Source organism: Patiria miniata, unplaced genomic scaffold, assembly GCF_015706575.1.
Source record: "Patiria miniata isolate m_02_andy unplaced genomic scaffold, ASM1570657v1 HiC_scaffold_4, whole genome shotgun sequence".
Lineage (NCBI taxonomy): Eukaryota > Metazoa > Echinodermata > Asteroidea > Valvatida > Asterinidae > Patiria > Patiria miniata.
The window spans coordinates 11062010-11078818 of NW_024037071.1; the positions used below are offsets into that span (position 1 = coordinate 11062010).

Here is a 16809-nt window from a genome sequence, read left to right on the forward strand (position 1 = left end):
TATTTGGGGAGGTAAAATGGCATATCCGAGATCTTCTGAAAGCTGACATAATTTGAGAGAGCTGCTGTCGTTTTCTTCCCTAGTACTAGTAGTCTTGGCCAGAAATAAAGACGGCTCCGTACGCATGTGCGTTGATTATTGTCGATATATAACTGACATACAGATCCTAGTCATTTGATCGGTGGAACTCACATCACGTGAACTCACATCAAAAAGTACTATCCGCCCATGGGAATGGGAAATATTATAACACCTCACCCACAGATTCTGTGTTTTGATTGGCCGAGAGCGAGTCACATGTTACTTTCTAATTTTGCTATCTTTCTGTGCACGGCCAAAAGTACTATGCGCATAGCAACCAAAGTACTATACCATTAGCAACCAAAGTACTATTTCCACGGTGCAGTATTTGTGTGCACATGCATGCTGGTGTGCGCGTTGCGTGTTGTGCGTAGCGCGTATTATTCCAAAGAGAGCGCGCCGCAGACTTGGGTTCAAACATTTCGTGAAGGGGTAGTTTTTAAGAGAGAAATACATTTTCCACCAATTTTGTATTAAAATTGAAGTTTATTTCAATTGTGTTCAGATTTAAATAATTTTAAATATTAAAATCAAGCAGAATCTGTGGGTGAAATGTTATAAAACAAATATTGAATGCTTTATCTCGTGGTGAAGTAAAACTAGCCTCCCTCGGTGATCCATGGACCATTCTATTTTCCCTCGGCTTCGCCTCGGGAAAATAGAATGGTCCATGGATCACCTCAGGAGGCTAGTTTTACTAACACCACTCGATGCATTCAATGTTTGTATACTATTCAACAGTTAGGATCATGACGCGGTGTTTGTGTGCAAATGCATGCTTTTCCAGTTCACTCGGCTTCGCCTTGTGAAATGGAAAAGTCCAGATTTTACCTTGCGATAATATTCCAGATTTTACCTTGCGATAATATTCCTCCCATTCCACGCTGATCCACTCAATATTTGTATACTGATCCACTCAATATTTGTATACTGAACGCGCAAACAAAACGAGATGCTTTCTCACATATCCGATCCCCAGGATCGATGACTCGCCGGATAACTTGACAGGGTTAAAATGGTTTTCAGCTTTGGATTTATTGCTTGCGTGTAATGTCAATCGTCTTATGTAACGCGCATTTGACGTTCGTTCAACTTGTTCATGGAGCGTGTATAATTTCTCTCAAATAACGTCATTTCCTACAGACCAGACACGTGCATCACAACCTCGTCCCCAGGGTGTCGAACAGTACGCGCCTACCACTACCTGTTCTCTCACCCTGGTATTGGATCATTTGCATGTGCAAACTTTTTGAACACGTATGCAAATGAGGAATAGCCTGGTGCCTGCCTGTGCGTTATGTGACCGTCAGAAATTATGCGCTCGAGACAAGCATACTCTGACTGGTGTGTTCTTTAATATGGTGTCTGCATATAAAAACCCTGAAAAGATATAAAACACAATTCTTTGTAAATACATTGTTTCGTGAGTAAGAACAAAGAATTCACAAATAAGAAACTGCATAATAATATAAAGAAAGAAAGTTAAACTCTTACTAGGAAGAATATGCTGTTAACTGTCAACAGAAAATTAAGTTATGTTGGTCCAAAAAATGTACAAGGCAAGTGATTGCTTTAGACTTAAAACTCATAGAAGTATACAACACAACCTCAGCTAAACTGCATAAAATGGTTCAAAGAACATATTAGTAAGTGAGTGAAATCTTAATCAAAAACAAGCTAAGAATAATAAACTCTAAATGTTTTGTATCAAGCCTAAGAAATAAGAGTAGTAAATACTAAAAAAGTAAATCATAAAACCAACGCGTCTATCCAAGGCTAAACTTGAATAAAGAAAAACAAAAGCTTGCTAGTACATGCACTTTTCCAGAACAGAGCGAATACATAATTAGCTTTACTCTGACAAAACATTGGAAAACCTACAGTTGGTCACACTCTTATCAGGGGCAGTTTATAAACAGTGGTCCTTCTAGTGCCAGGCAATGTTGCAGTGATCACATATCAATTGCTTGAGCAGACTCAACATAAACCACAATAAACTGGAGGCACTATCGATAAAACAATGCTGTGTAGCAATAGGGACTATCAATATGTTCACTTTCTAACCACTAGCATTATACTCAGCATAAGGCCTAAGGGGATTTCTACTCTGGCCAGAGAGGCAAGCACCATTCCACAGTGGTGATGTTTAACAGGTGGCAATCCACTGCAAAGCATGGGAAAGTTTGGCCACTAAACTAAGTCAAGTAAACATAAAGGAAACTAAAGATACTAATTTCTCAGCAAAACTATCAATCAGAAAATAACAAATAATAATAAATGATAGGAATTCTATACATTTCTAAGAGAACTAGTAAATAATGTATGATTAAAACAACTTTTAACCTCTGAAGAAAGCATCAGTGAGAAAGTAGATAACTTGATAATAATTAAACCATTAAACATGACTTCTGGAATTCTTAAAGAACACAAAATAAAATAGACACTTGCCCTAGCCTAGTTTCTTGCAATCTGCAATGGGAGGAATACATAAAACTCTGATCTTGGGTCAATTATAGAAACAATAACTGAGCGGTCCACAGAGTTGTTCACTGTATGTCCAAGCTCTATGGTGGGAATGAGGGAATCAGAACTAGTGGACAAGTGGGGGGTCCTAAGGAATGTTGGCTTGGCTGGGGGCTCTAGAGGAATACATAATAAAATCAAGCGAGGGCGCTAGGCAAGAGAACGTATGAAATGGCATGTCACATTCTCTTCTGCTTTAAAGTTGGCGTCCCGACAACTCAAAAGAAAATAATAAGTAAATACGCTATAAAGAATCTTAAACAGTATAATAATAACTAAATTATACACGTGATAATGGAAATATAACATCAGACAGTGCTCTTTGAAACTCCAGCCAGCATCTGTGCCAGTAGCAGTTTGGCCTTTGACATCTCTGCCAGGACTTTAGGGTCAATCAATGGGGTTGCTGGTGGCATCTGGACAGGTATTTCGGACTGAACAGCTGCCTTCGGCTCACGGTGGGGATTAGAATGTTGTGGAACGGGTAGAACGTCTTGGCAGAACAGGTTCAGGCTCTTCCGTAACTGGTTCAGCTGGTAACGTGACTGTTGCTTCTACCAACGGACTCACTGGGGCACAAGATGATTGAACTGGTAAGCACTCATCTGAAACATCTACTTAGGGATCTGCTGGTGTGACTGGGTGCTCCCCTGCTTTTTCCGGACGTAGCTTTCACCATGGGCTTTGTTAAATCTTCTTGACTCTCCGTGTAAAAAAGTACATTGTCGTCATCATCAGACTCTTCAGATGACGTTGGGGTGTCGATGACAGGACGCAACGGCCTATCACGCTGTGGGGCTGCATCTTGTGCAGCATCTTGCACAACATCCTGCACAGCCCAAGCCTGTGCCTCGAGCAGATCTCTCCTATTCAACGTCTTTTCTCCATCTCCATCAAGTGCAGCAACCATATAGACATGCCCCGTTGGGTTAGGCCTACCCACCACCTTGTAAGGAATGGATCCCCACACATCACTAATCTTGTGGCGTCCCCTCATGTCACGGTTCCGGAGGAAGACCGTTGCTCCCAATGGTAGGTCGGTTTCGTCATTATTCTGGTCATGCCTTGCCTTTCTCCTTGCTGCCTCTTTGTCCATCTTCTCCAAGGCCATGTCATATGCCATCCGCATTTTCTTGCGATGCTCTGAGACCCAATTGTCATGGTCATTGGTTCCAGTGCTATCATTCTGCACACCAAGGAGATGGTCTATCTGCAGTGGAGGCTCTCGACCGAAGAAGAGGTAATGCGGTGAGAAACCTGTTGATGAGTGCGGTGTGGTGTTATAGGCATACAGGAGTTCAGGCAGGAACTCTGGCCATCGTCGTTTGTGTGCAGGGGGAAGGGTCCTCAACCGGTCATGGAGAGTACGGTTGAATCTCTCGCACTGGCCGTTGCCCTCTGCGTGATACGGTGTTGTCCGTGACTTAGAGAAATTCCAAACATTTCACAGAGTTCTTGGATAACTCTGCCCTCGAAGCTCCGTCCTTGGTCACTGTGCAGTCGCCGTGGCACACCACAGCGAACAAACCATTCTCGAACAAGGACACGGGCAACCGTCTTCGCTTTCTGATCCCTGCATGGTACTGCTTGCGTGAACTTGGTGAACACATCTGTCAGCACCAGAACATTCTCGATGTTGTTTGTGCCTGGTTCGAGGACTGTAAAGTCCATAGCTAGGACTTCCAGCGGCTTCTTCGCAATGAGCGACCCCATAGTTGGGTGAAGTTTCCTACCAGCTTTCGCCAAAGTGCATCTTTGACAATGCCTGCAGTGGGTCTCAATGTTCGTGGACATTCCAGGCCAGTAGCACAGAGACTGGGCGAGCTTTGTTGTCCTCTCTACACCTTGGTGTCCAGCCTCGTCATGAAGAGCTTGAAGAACCTTTTGTCTGAGGGCACTAGGAAGGAGAAGCTGGCGTACCGTTGAACCATTCTCAACCTTCTGCTTATACAGTACGTTGTTCGGTTCTGTAAGACAGTCCCACAGACGAAGCAGTTTACGAGTAGTACGTGTCTCTTTCATCAAGTGACGGAGGGAGGGCTTCTGCTTCCGCTCCCAGTAGTACCATAGTCGACTGATGTCATCGTCTGCCCTCTGCATTGCTGCCATGTCCTCACTAGGGATAGATGGGATTGTGGACATTGCTGTTAGCGGGGCTACATCTGCGCTGCTGCGGACTTCATTCAAACCAACTTCAGTGATGGTGTTCTGTATGGCTGCTTTTAAGTCATTAGGAACATTTGTTGTGCAGGGTTTGAGGTGAGATGCTGTGTCGGCAGTAGTCTCCTCAAACCGTGCAGTCGTTGGCTCTTTGCTGTGTGTAACCTTTCTGCTCAGGGCATCTGCATTTTGGTTAATGCGTCCAGACCTCTACTTGATTGTGAATCTGAACTGTGCTAGTTCAGCAGCCCATCGTGTTTCGGTAGCGCCCAACTTGGAATTAGACTGAAGATAGCTGAGGAGATTGTTGTCGTAAACAACAAAGTCGGCTTCCAGCAGAAGGTCACGGAACTTCACCGTGATGGCCCATCTCAATACCAGTAGCTCCAGCTTCATGCTGTAATGGACGGGTTCTACAGACACGCCATCTTGATTTCGTGTATCGTTTATTGATTATCGATTATATCAATTAGAATACAGTATTAACCACATGGGGGGCGCTATTACACAAGACCATACATGACATCCCCCTTCTTAAGTTTTGAGTGTTTACAAATTGTTTTCTCCAGAAATGTTGTAAGGCTAGTTTACAGTACATGTGGGTTATATGTATAAAACATTTCTAGTGAGGTTACATTCAGTATCATAGAATTTGTACTAAGCAAAGTAATTTTGTTTAAGTCAACGTTGCTTTAAGGAATATGCGATACTGGATTAATTAATTTTAACTTGTAACTGCTAATTTTGTATGATTCGGTTAATAAAGTGGAATTTCAAATAAACTGCCTCATTTGTTTTTCTTGTATTTTTAACAAACTGCCTCATTTATCTTTCTTTTGTTTTTTAACTGTTTTCTATGTACCTTGTGGGTGGTTTAACTTGTCTTCCACTTCGTATGGTTACATATGTGGGTTCAGGCATAGTTTGACTTTGATCAGGGTTTAGGTTTTCATCCTGGTCATTTCCTGCACCCAAGCTAGAATTTATGTCAGTTGGTTCCTGAATGGGAGGATTTTCATTTGTTTTTATGAGGTGTTTTGTGTTTCTTCTCAATTCACCTCTCTCAGTTTGAACAATGAACGACCTTGGATGATGTGTCTTTTGTTTCACTTGGGCTGGTTCCCAAGATCGATGTTCTCTCTGAACACGTACAGTGTCACCAATTTGAATTTGTGGCAACATGTTCGTACGCTTGTCGTAGTACATTTTATGTACTGTTTGTTTGTTTTCCAGTTTTGGGTGACATTGTTTTGCACTTGAGGCTCCAAAAGTTTGTCACTCACTGGAATTAGGCTCCTAGTCCTCCTGTTCATGAGTAACTGACATGGAGATCCTAAGTTATGATCTACTGGGGTGTTTCTGAATTCCAATAGACTCAGATAGGGATCGTCGCCATTTTTGATAGCTTTCTTGAGTATTTGCTTCACAGTCTGAATTGTCCTTTCAGCTTGTCCATTACTTTGAGGATACTTAGGACTACTTGTGATATGCTCAAATTGCCAGGTCTGTTTTTTTTTTTTTTTTAACTGTGTCATGGACGGGTTCTACAGACACGCCATCTTGATTTCGTGTATCGTTTATTGATTATCGATTATATCAATTAGAATACAGTAACCACATGGGGGCGCTATTACACAAGACCATACATGACACATGCTACAGTAGTTGTCCATGTTTTTCTTACTTCCTCTGAGGCCTCTACTTGCATATCCAAGGACTACACGACCCTACTCCTGTTATTGTGAAAGAACTGCGCCAAGACCGTGGTGGCTGGCATCCACTTCCAAAATGAATGGACGTATAAAGTTCGGGTAACCCAATAGTGGAGAACTTGTCAGAAGTTCTTTAAGCTGTTTGAAGGACGTCTCGCATGTCTCACCCCAAGCGTCAGATATTAACACAGCTGAAGATGCTTTCCTCTTGCCTTTCTTCTTTAAGGTGCCAGCTAGCAGGGCATGGAGTGGAGCCGCCACCTTAGCAAACCCAGGGACAAAGCGACGATAATAGCTTGCCAGGCCAACTTCTGAGCTCTCCTTCTGTCGACAGCCGCTTCCATTCGGTGACAGCTCTGACTTTCTCTGGGTCTGGTGTAATGCCATCTTCTGACATTTCATGTCCCAGGTACCGAAGCTTTGCTGCAAACCTTTGCAGTAAATACTCCAGGTAGTTGTTGTTTACGCTTAGCCATTGGTGTGCTCACCTTATCCTTTACGACCAAGAAACCTGCTTGGACAAAGGTCTGACCCAAATGCTCGAAGGGGCAGCTCAACATATCCTACGTAGGGGATTTCGGCACCCTGGGCATTTGAGATGTGGAGCTGGGAATGCATGTCGATTAAGTCTTCCTGGGAGAAGTTCTCTTTGAAGAAAGACTCGGTCAATGTCGAAACCTGTGCTCCTGTGTCAAGTAGACATGTCACCTCCGTGCCTCCAATCTTCACACGTTCCACTGGACAGTTCCCTACTGCCCTCTCAATAACTGAGAGGGCACTCTCTCTTGATGAAATCTGATGGCCTGTCGTTTGGCTCATAATTGCAGGCCTTGCTAGTTTAATGGCTGTCTGGGGGTCGGCATCTGGGGGTTTGGCTACTGGGGTCCAAGTTGCTGATTGGCGGACTGCTCGGGGACAAATTGCTGTGCAGGGGGTTTGTACACGCTCTGCTGACTGGCAAACTGCTCAGAAACAAATTGCTGTGCACGGGGGTTGTACATGCTCTGCTGATTGGCACACTGCTCAGGAACAAACTGTTGCCTGGCTGAAGAAGAGCCACCCACCGGGGACTGTGGTGGATAGGGGCATTGGCGCCTAAGGTGCCCTGTTGAACGGCAGTTGACGCACCTTCGGGAACCTTGGTTTCTCCAGCTCTTTGGAGTCTCACTGAATGCCTTAATGAGGGCATCTATCTGTTGTTGCTGTTTCTGCAGTTGTTCGCTCTGCTTCCTGAAGAGGGACTGCAGACCTCCAGCGTCATCCACTGCCTTGACCTCTTGCACCGTCGCTTCCTTGTGGCGATTGCCTTGTCTGCAACCCCGCCACTCAATGGCGCGGTCTCTGACATCAAAGAACGACAGGGTAGGTGCCTCAATATTAAGCCGACGCAGTTCTCGCTGTAGACCTTCATCACGAACTGCCTCTGCCAGCCGTCCCTTCAGGGTCCTTCCCTTCGTTGCCTCGATTAAAGGGTCAAGCTTTGACCTTCTGGTGAAAAGCTTGACTAGCTCCAGGGAGCATGTCAGGAGGTCCTCGTTGGATACCTGTTTGTACGAGAAAAACCTCTGCTGAAGTTGGGGAAGGGTATCACCATCGCCAAAAACCTTAAGCAGGATTTGGAAGACTTCCTCTGGGTGGGTGACTGCATCACCCCTTCCAAGAATCTCCTGGCGTGCCTTTCCAGCAAGATGATCGAGGATGAAAGCTCCACTCTCGTCCTCTGTCAGCTGTCTTGCTGCTAACTGACACCTCATGTCGCTCACCCACTCTTCAATGGTAGGGTCACTGGACTTCTCTGGAATTCCTCTAAAGCGTTCCAACCTTCGTCCTGATGCAACATAAATCTGCTGCTTTTGTAGCGCCTTCTTTACGGCCTCGAGCTCTGCTTGCAGCTTTTCCAGAGCGTCAGTCCCCTCCCTTGTAGGTCAGTGGTAGGACTAGGCGAGAAAAAACCTCCTCATGGGCTAGGGGCTGCAGTTGTCAACACACCATGCTGTCCACGACGCCAAATGTGACCGTCAGATATTATGCGCTCGAGACAAGCATACTCTGACTGGTGTGTTTTTTAATATGGTGTCTGCATATAAGAACCCTGAAAAGATATAAAACACAATTCTTTGTAAATACAATCCTTCGTGAGAAAGAACAAGGAATTCACAAATAAGAAACTGCATAATAATATAAAGATAGAAAGTTAAACTCTCACTAGGAAGAATATGCTGTTAACTGTCAACAGAAAGTTAAGTTATGTTGGTCCAAAAAATGTACAAGGCAAGTGATTGCTTTAGACTTAAATTCTTAGAAGAATACAACACAACCTCAGCATAACTGCATAAAATGGTTCTTTACTGAGTCAAAGAATATATTAGTAAGTGAGTGAAATCTTAATCATAACAAACTAAGATTAATAAACTCTGAATGTTTTGTATCAAACCTAAGAAATAAGAGGATTAAATACCTAAAAAGTAAATCATAAAACTAAATTGCGTCTATCCAAGGCTAAACAGTCTGGTACTTGAATAAAGAAAAACAATAGCTTGCTAGAACATGTACTTTTCTAGAACGGAGCGAATACATAATTAGCTTTACTCTGACAAAACATTGGAAAACCTACAGTTGGTCACACTCTTATCAGGGGCAGTTTATAAACAGTGGTCCATCTAGTGCCAGGCAATGTTGCAGTGATCACAAATCAATTGCTTGAGCAGACTCAACATAAACCACAGTACACTGGAGGCACTATCGATACAACAATGCTGTGTAGCAATAGGGACTTTCGATATGTTCACTTCCTAACCACTAGCATTACACTCAGCATAAGGCCTAAGGGGATTTCTACTCTGGCCAGAGAGGCCAGCACCATTCCACAGTGGTGATGTTTAACAGGTGGCAATCCACTGCAAGCATGGGAAAGTTTGGCCACTAAACTAAGTCAAGTAAACATAAAGGAAACTAAAGATACTAATTTCTCAGCAAAACTATCAATCAGAAAATAACAAATAATAATAAATGACAGGAAAAGCAATTCTATACATTTCTAAGAGAACTAGTTGTAGATAATGTATGATTAAAACAAATTTAACCTCGGAAGAAAGCATCAGTGAGAAAGTAGATAACTTGATAATAATTAAACCATTAAACATGACTTCTGGAATTCTTAAAAAATAAAATAAAATAGTCACTTACCCTAGCCTAGCTTCTTGCAATCTTCAATGGGAGGAATACATAAAACTCTGATCTTGGGTCAATTATAGAAACAATAGCTGAGCGGTCCACAGAGTTGTTCACTGTATGTCTAAGCTCTATGGTGGGAATGAGGGAATCAGAACTAATGGACAAGTGGGGGGGTCCTAAGGAATGTTGGCTTGGCTGGGGGCTCTAGAGGAATACATAATAAAATCAAGCGAGGGCGCTAGGCAAGAGGACGTATGAAATGGCATGTCACAGTTACATTAGCGTTTGTTTTCGTATGCAGTGTCTGAGGTAAAAACAGCATCAATTCTTGGCGCCGTGAGTTATGATTATTTTGGAAGTTGAAATGTAACAATCTGGCCCGCCAATATGCAGTGTCACATTTCATATTAATGTGAATTTTTTAGAAGGCGTGGATGTTATACTTACACCGATCGTTAAAACACGCAATGTACGTTGGAAATAACAACACAACATACACGATATAAATCCATTACTAGCAAATTGAGGTTTCGAATCAGGATACAAGAAGAAGTTTCCTATACAGGGCTTACTATTGGAAACGAAGTTGGAAATAAAGTAAGCACTGGGGACAAGGTTACGTGCATCAGCTTTTAAGCGTCAACCATAGACCTATATTAGATTACTAGAGCGCTAACTTCGTGTACAAAGTAATCCATGTTTGTGCACAAACCTATGGAGACCTAGAAATTTTGTACGGATTTTGTACGTATATTTGCATTTCTGCGTTTATTTATTTATTTATTTATTTATGTATTTATTTATTTTGGCAAAAACAAACAAACATTCAATGGTAAAAAAACGAACGTATTTCATGTAAATACAAAGCCAAGGATAACCCGAAAAGCTATTTATAAGACGACTTAATTCCATTGGGGTCCTTAAAAACACACATACAAGTACAAGTACAAATACAAAAAGTAAAAAAAAAAATTGCACTGGATCTAGCAACAGAAAAATAATTTAAAAAACAAATCACAGAAATCACAAAAATCTCAGCTGCTTAAAAAACAAAATTAATACGAAGAGAGATGTTCTTTCACTGCCCTTTTAAAATGAGGAAGATTGTTGGAACATTTGATGATGTTTGGAAGTAAATTCCATTGATGAATTCCGGTATAATAAAAATGAAGTGCACTCTTGCCCTTTAATTCTTGGAACAACAAAATTGGTGAAACTGCCCCTGGTAAAATAATAGTGCATATTTGAGACCTTCCTAAATTTATGACAGAGATAGTCCGGTGCCATTTCATGAAAAATTTTAAAAACATGATTCAGCTTGAGTTGTGTGACGCGGTCATTAACGTTTATCATGCCCAGCTTGTTCAGTTCTGCTTGACCAATATGTGATCAGGAATCCATGTTTAAAATAAACCGGACTAATTTATTTTGGGTAGTTTGAAGCCTTTTCTTCAATTTTACTGACAACGCAGAGTACCAGGATGAACAACAATAGTCAAATAACATGTTTGTTTTCCATACATGCTTGTTTTCCATTAATGACATGTTTGTTTTCCATGTTTGTTTTCCATACCAGTGCGTTATCGAAGCCAATACGCCCAAAACCAAAACGCACTATCAGCAAATTTAATATGGCTCTATGGCGTCAACTTGCACAACGCGCATCAGCTGCGTCGTATTTCGATCATATTTCGAGGAACAAGCTCGCGTGTTTGGAATATTTCAACATAGATATAATAAAAAGACTAGATCGGCAGCGCGTCCACACGCGCCCATTTACAGTGCGATAAATCTCCGCCATTTTAGTTGTCTCTCGTGGACGCGCAACAGATTAACGTAAAGTTATGGAGCAAAATGTATCTTTCCTCCAGCACGTGACCTAACTCAACGCGTGCGAAGCTAGAAATGCGCACCGAGTATTAACGCGCTGTGCTCACGCACGCTAATACGTTGGCGTGCCACTTTTCCTTTCGGCTATACGGGATAATCAGTTTATTTTCTGCAAAATTAACCTGTTTTAAGACAACCATTTTTTCTAAGTAGGCCCAATAGTCATAATCATAAGCATCCATGTTCAAGAGATACTGATTGAAATAAACAAGAATAGGCTGGGCTTTCAACATTATGGGAACGATGTTATCTTATTTATTCTCGTGTATAATTATTAGCATTGAAGGTTTCAAGTAACACAAAATAAACTCGCAATGTGCGCGTAAACGGCGTTGCGTTCGTCACGCCTAGTGCGCCATTTGTATCTTTCCTCCAGCACGTGACCCTCCAGGCATAGCCGTGCGTATGCACGCGCTGCCAATCTGGTCTTGTTATTCTATATCTATGCATTTCAACGATATGCAATGCATGCTTGATTCATAGCAACCTCGTGCCCCGTGGGTACGATCTTGCAGCGCCATGTTGTTTCCCATAATGCCTTGCGCGATCGTAGTGTAAGGAACGAGCACGCGCCCCTGGAGTCGAGGCTCGATCCATAGATATAGAATAAAAAGACTGCATAAACTACGCAGTGGCAAACATTTAGGGATGGATTAAAGTTGACCTATCGCGTTAGAATCGCGTTAGAATGGCGTCAACGCAGCTTGTGAAATATTGTGTAATTGATATACAAATGGACGCAGAACGCACAACATCTAACTTAGCGTAAACAATTCCAAAGTTGTCTAAGGGGCGTGGCCAACTCGCAAACGGCGATAGGTCAATAGTATACAAATATTGAGTGGATCAGCGTGGAATGGGAGGAATATTATCGCTCGGTAAAATCTAGACTTTTCCATTTCACGAAGCGAATTTCACATTTTAAAGCCAATCAGTATTTGTTTTATATAACTGACATATAGATCCTTGTCATTTGATATATTTGAACCTTTTATTTCAATACAAAATTTGTGAAAAATGTACTTCTCTCTTCCAAACCACCCCTTCACGAAAATGTATGAACGAAAACGCTGTAGCGCTGGCTCTTTGGAACAAATCGCACTACGCGCATCGCTGAACGCGCACACCAGCATGCATTTGCACACAAATACCACGTCACGGAACAAGACTGATCCTAACTGTTCAATAGTATTTCTCATTCCCCATTGGCGGATAGTACTTTTTGAGCCCCGTTGTGAATGGCAGTAATAACGAATGACACGAGATGTGAGTTCCACCAATCAAATGACAAGAATCTGTATGTCGTTATATAATAGTCTTTAAGCTGTCTATGCGTGTTAGCCAGTCGCAACGCACTACCGGAAGTGCAGGTCAAACAGTTTAAACCCGTTGCTCAAGTCACCGTCAACCACCTCACGAAAAAAAGAGCATGATGTTGCATTTAGTTCATTAGAAAATTTTTAAACTATTTTGTCAAATTGTGCCCTTAAATTGCTTGTATTGGATACCTGATGACGTCATGATCACATTGCAAAATGTATAACACTGGCAGTTTGAAGTTCAAGTTCACAGCAGGTTTTATTACAACAATGTAAACCCATTAGAACAAATTGGTACAAATTGGTTTGTTTTATTTTGAGGCTTAATTCTAAATTTTGAATTCACCTAATATTGAACAGCCCTCGGATTTAGAAGGGAAGGTCAGACGACTTTGACTTTGCTGATCAAATATGCTTATCAAGGTACGATCCATCAGATCACAAAAGTATTAACGTGGTAACTCATTTTGTTCATGACGAAATCATGACGTCCGCGTTATGTGCACCACTGGGGATCAAGGTCAATATAAAGTTACAAGCCCATACCTTACACCGTTTAGGAGAACACCCGCGGATAATTATTGTCCGGAACAAATAATCTGTACCGTTTCAAAACAGTGATCGGGTTGTACCCAATCAGATAAAGGTAGATGTTTTCTATAGATTAATGGATGCATATGAGGCTATTAAGAGTCATTTCCCACTTAAAACCATCAAGAGACATAATAGTGACGAACCATGGCTTAGAGGTCGTGTAAAACATCTAATAACGGCCAGGCAGAAATAGACGTACAAAATACGTACAAAATTTCTAGTTCTCCGTAGGCTTGTGCACAAACATGGGTGCGCCCAGCAGGCATTACTTTGTACATGAGTTAGCGCTCTAGTAATTTAATATAGTTTATGGTACAAGCAGACCTTGTCTGCAGGAGTGCCTCAAAGAACAAAACTTGGTTCAGTGTTATTTCTGGCAAATATTAATGTTGCTGCTGAAAATGCTCACAGCAGATGCTGGAAGTACGTTGGCGATCTCAAACTTGGTGAAATCAGACCTCTCCATCGTATCAGCCATAGACAGGATGATTTGAATAGACTCAATGATTGGGCTTTGGATGCTGACACGTAAAAAGACTAGCACGAGCGGCGAAGCTGCGAGAGCCTTTACCATCTCGTGGAGAACGCTTATGGTTTTCTTTACATTTGTCTGCAGATTTGGTAGACATGCATAATGCATTACAAGTTGTGAATTGACCAATGAAAATGCAGAATTACTAACGTATACAGCCGTCGTCTGGCGCCAGACAGCATGGCGCGCGTGCTGTTGCTGGTAACCGCAAACCACCGTCAGATGATTGGTTTATATAGCTTCATTTATATTACGTGAATAAATGAATAAGTGATTAGTTCCATATTATTATTATTATTATTTATTATTATTATTGTTATTATTTATTCGGCCTTCAACAACAGATACAAAGTACAACATACATGAACAACATACAATTCCAAAAAAAACCTAAAATTAGAGACAAAAACAACCCTATCAAAGTTGGCCAGGACTGACACAAGTATATTGAAACACTTTGACTCGAAAGCCTGCCAATCCAAACTTGAATAGGTTACATAGAATAAATAAAATATATAAAATAAGTGCATAAAATACTTCATGAAAAAAATTTGCTCAGAAAAAAACAGTGAAATAAAAAAAAATATTAAAAAAAATATTTTTATATTATAGGTTTTCTCGGTCAATTTCGGCAAATGAGCAGCCAATTTAATTTTCGTGCATTCGAATTGAAGCTATTTTGCCTCTCAAGTTGTTACTGCGTTTCAAATTCAGAATTCGGCCATTCAATTTCGTTTTGAGGCATTCAAATTCCTTTAGCACTGTGTTCAATTTAGCATATCGTCATTCTTTTTCGTGACACACAATCATCATTCAATTTAGCAAAGCTGGTTCGACTGGAGATTTTACTGATTTAATTTTTTTTCAATTCCGTAAAGAGGCAATCAATTTCGCTTAAAGAGAATTCAAATAAGTACGACTAAAGAAATACGAATAAACAGATAAACTGTACTAGGCAACTGTTTCGTATCTTCACTTTAATTCAGGCAAACCTTGTTTTCTTTATTTATGCTTCCAGTAGACTTTACATGGGGCCAATGAGGTTTTTTCTTCTTCTTTGTTTTTTTCTTCATTCTTTTTTGTTTGTTTGGGGGGGATCTTTATTGGTTAACTGACCAAGACCTAATTTTGTGTTGTGTTTGAATGGGGTGTTTCTTTTATGTTTTTCCTGGTTTTTTATTGTTTATGTTGTTTCTTCCTCAACCATCAATCTGTTGGCGTGCCAGACATCTTGGCATATATGTTTGGGTATGGTGCATGCACTTCACTTGGGTGATGACATCAACGATCTGGATGGCTGCTTGTTGAAGGAGATCGCACCTCCACTGCTGCATGTTCATTCCTGCTTGCTGGGCAGCCTGTCTGTCTCTGACACGTTGTTGCCACTCAGGTAACCCAAGGATGCGTTTAACTGCAGCCTTGAATGCAGAGTGTGCCATCTCCGTGCTGTTCATGAATGGGGAGTAGGGAGGGAGGCGATTCAGCTGGATCATTGGGTTGGCACCTTCAGGGAGTTGGGCTCGCACGTGAGGCCTCGCATTGTCGTATATGAGGTAAATGGGTTCGTCGTCTGGGAAAACTGCATCACACTCTTAAATTGTGTCCGCAGGAAACTCCTCGAATCTCTCTCGCGTCACAGTTTCGAATACGATTCGGTGGTGCACCAAGCCTACTTCACTAGAAACAGCGAAGGTGACATTGCAATTTCTCCCTCGTTGTCTGTCGACGACTCGTCTTGCAGCGATCCCTCGTGGAGCTCTACCCTGGGAGCATCGAGTCCAGACGTTATAACCTGTCTCGTCAATGAAGACTAGATGCGCCAGAACACCATGCTGCAGGAACCACTCACCATACTGGACGCGTTGATCAAAAACTTCAGGGGAATTTATTGCATCAGGGACGTCCTCCACTAGTTTCAGTGTAATCATCATCCCATCCAAGGCCCTGGCTATGGTGGCAGTAGAAACCTGGGGCTTCTCTGGCAGATGCTCACTCAAACTAGCCTTCATTTGTTGAAGTGTCAAGACGGGATTAGCGTCAAGGATGCCTTGCAGATGGTTTCGCATGTCATCATCCATCTTGCTGTGGGTTGCTCCTCCTCTTGCCAGCGTCTCTCGCCTTCCAGTCCTCAAATATGTTGCAACAATTGATCTGGCTGTGGACTTGTTGATGTTCAAATTGACCGCAAGCTCACGGTAGTCTTGCTGGTTTCCCTCAAAGGCCTCAATCAACCTTTCTCGATCTACCTGGGCCACTCTAGCGTAGTGACCACGAGCTGCCATTTCTAGAAATATGCGTGTAAAACTGTAGCGAAAGCTCGTCTTCGAAGTACATCGGTAAAGTGACTCAAGTGCCAAAAAGTGAACCGTATTTATGCCTTCAACATTCTTAAGGAAACAAAAATTAAAAAAAGCGTTTTTTAGATTGCATAAATTCCAGAAATGACTGCCCAAAAATGAATTTGAATGACAAAACACACGCCTCAAAAAGCTCCTGCGAATTTGAATGCTGCTTTGTTGAATTGTTAAATTGCATGATTATTTTGTTAAATCGAATGACGCAACAGTACATTTGACTGGTCATAAAACGAAATCGAATGACCCTTTTCAGTAGCATTTGATTTCGCGCGAAATAGAATAGCGTAGTGGTTAAATTGGCTGCTCATTTGCCGAAATTGACCGAGAAAACCTATAACATTAAAAAAAAAAATAGTAGTAGTAAAAATAGTAGTAGTAAAGGCCCTCGCGGCTTCGCCGCTCGTGCTAGTCTTTTTACGTGCCAACATCCGGGGTGCGTAATACCTGTCCGGATGGTCCGGAGATAG

At 41.9% G+C, this 16809-nt stretch overlaps 1 protein-coding gene across 1 annotated transcript in view; it reads right to left on the bottom strand.

Moving 5' to 3' along the window:
- Positions 1-7351: 7351 nt before the first annotated feature.
- Positions 7352-16809, bottom strand: part of LOC119740110 — a 91200-nt gene continuing 81742 nt past the window's right edge. The window contains exon 2 of the mRNA XM_038215311.1: positions 7352-8393. Within this exon, the coding sequence (XP_038071239.1) occupies positions 7352-8393 (1042 nt within the window). The remainder of the gene's footprint in view (positions 8394-16809) is intronic.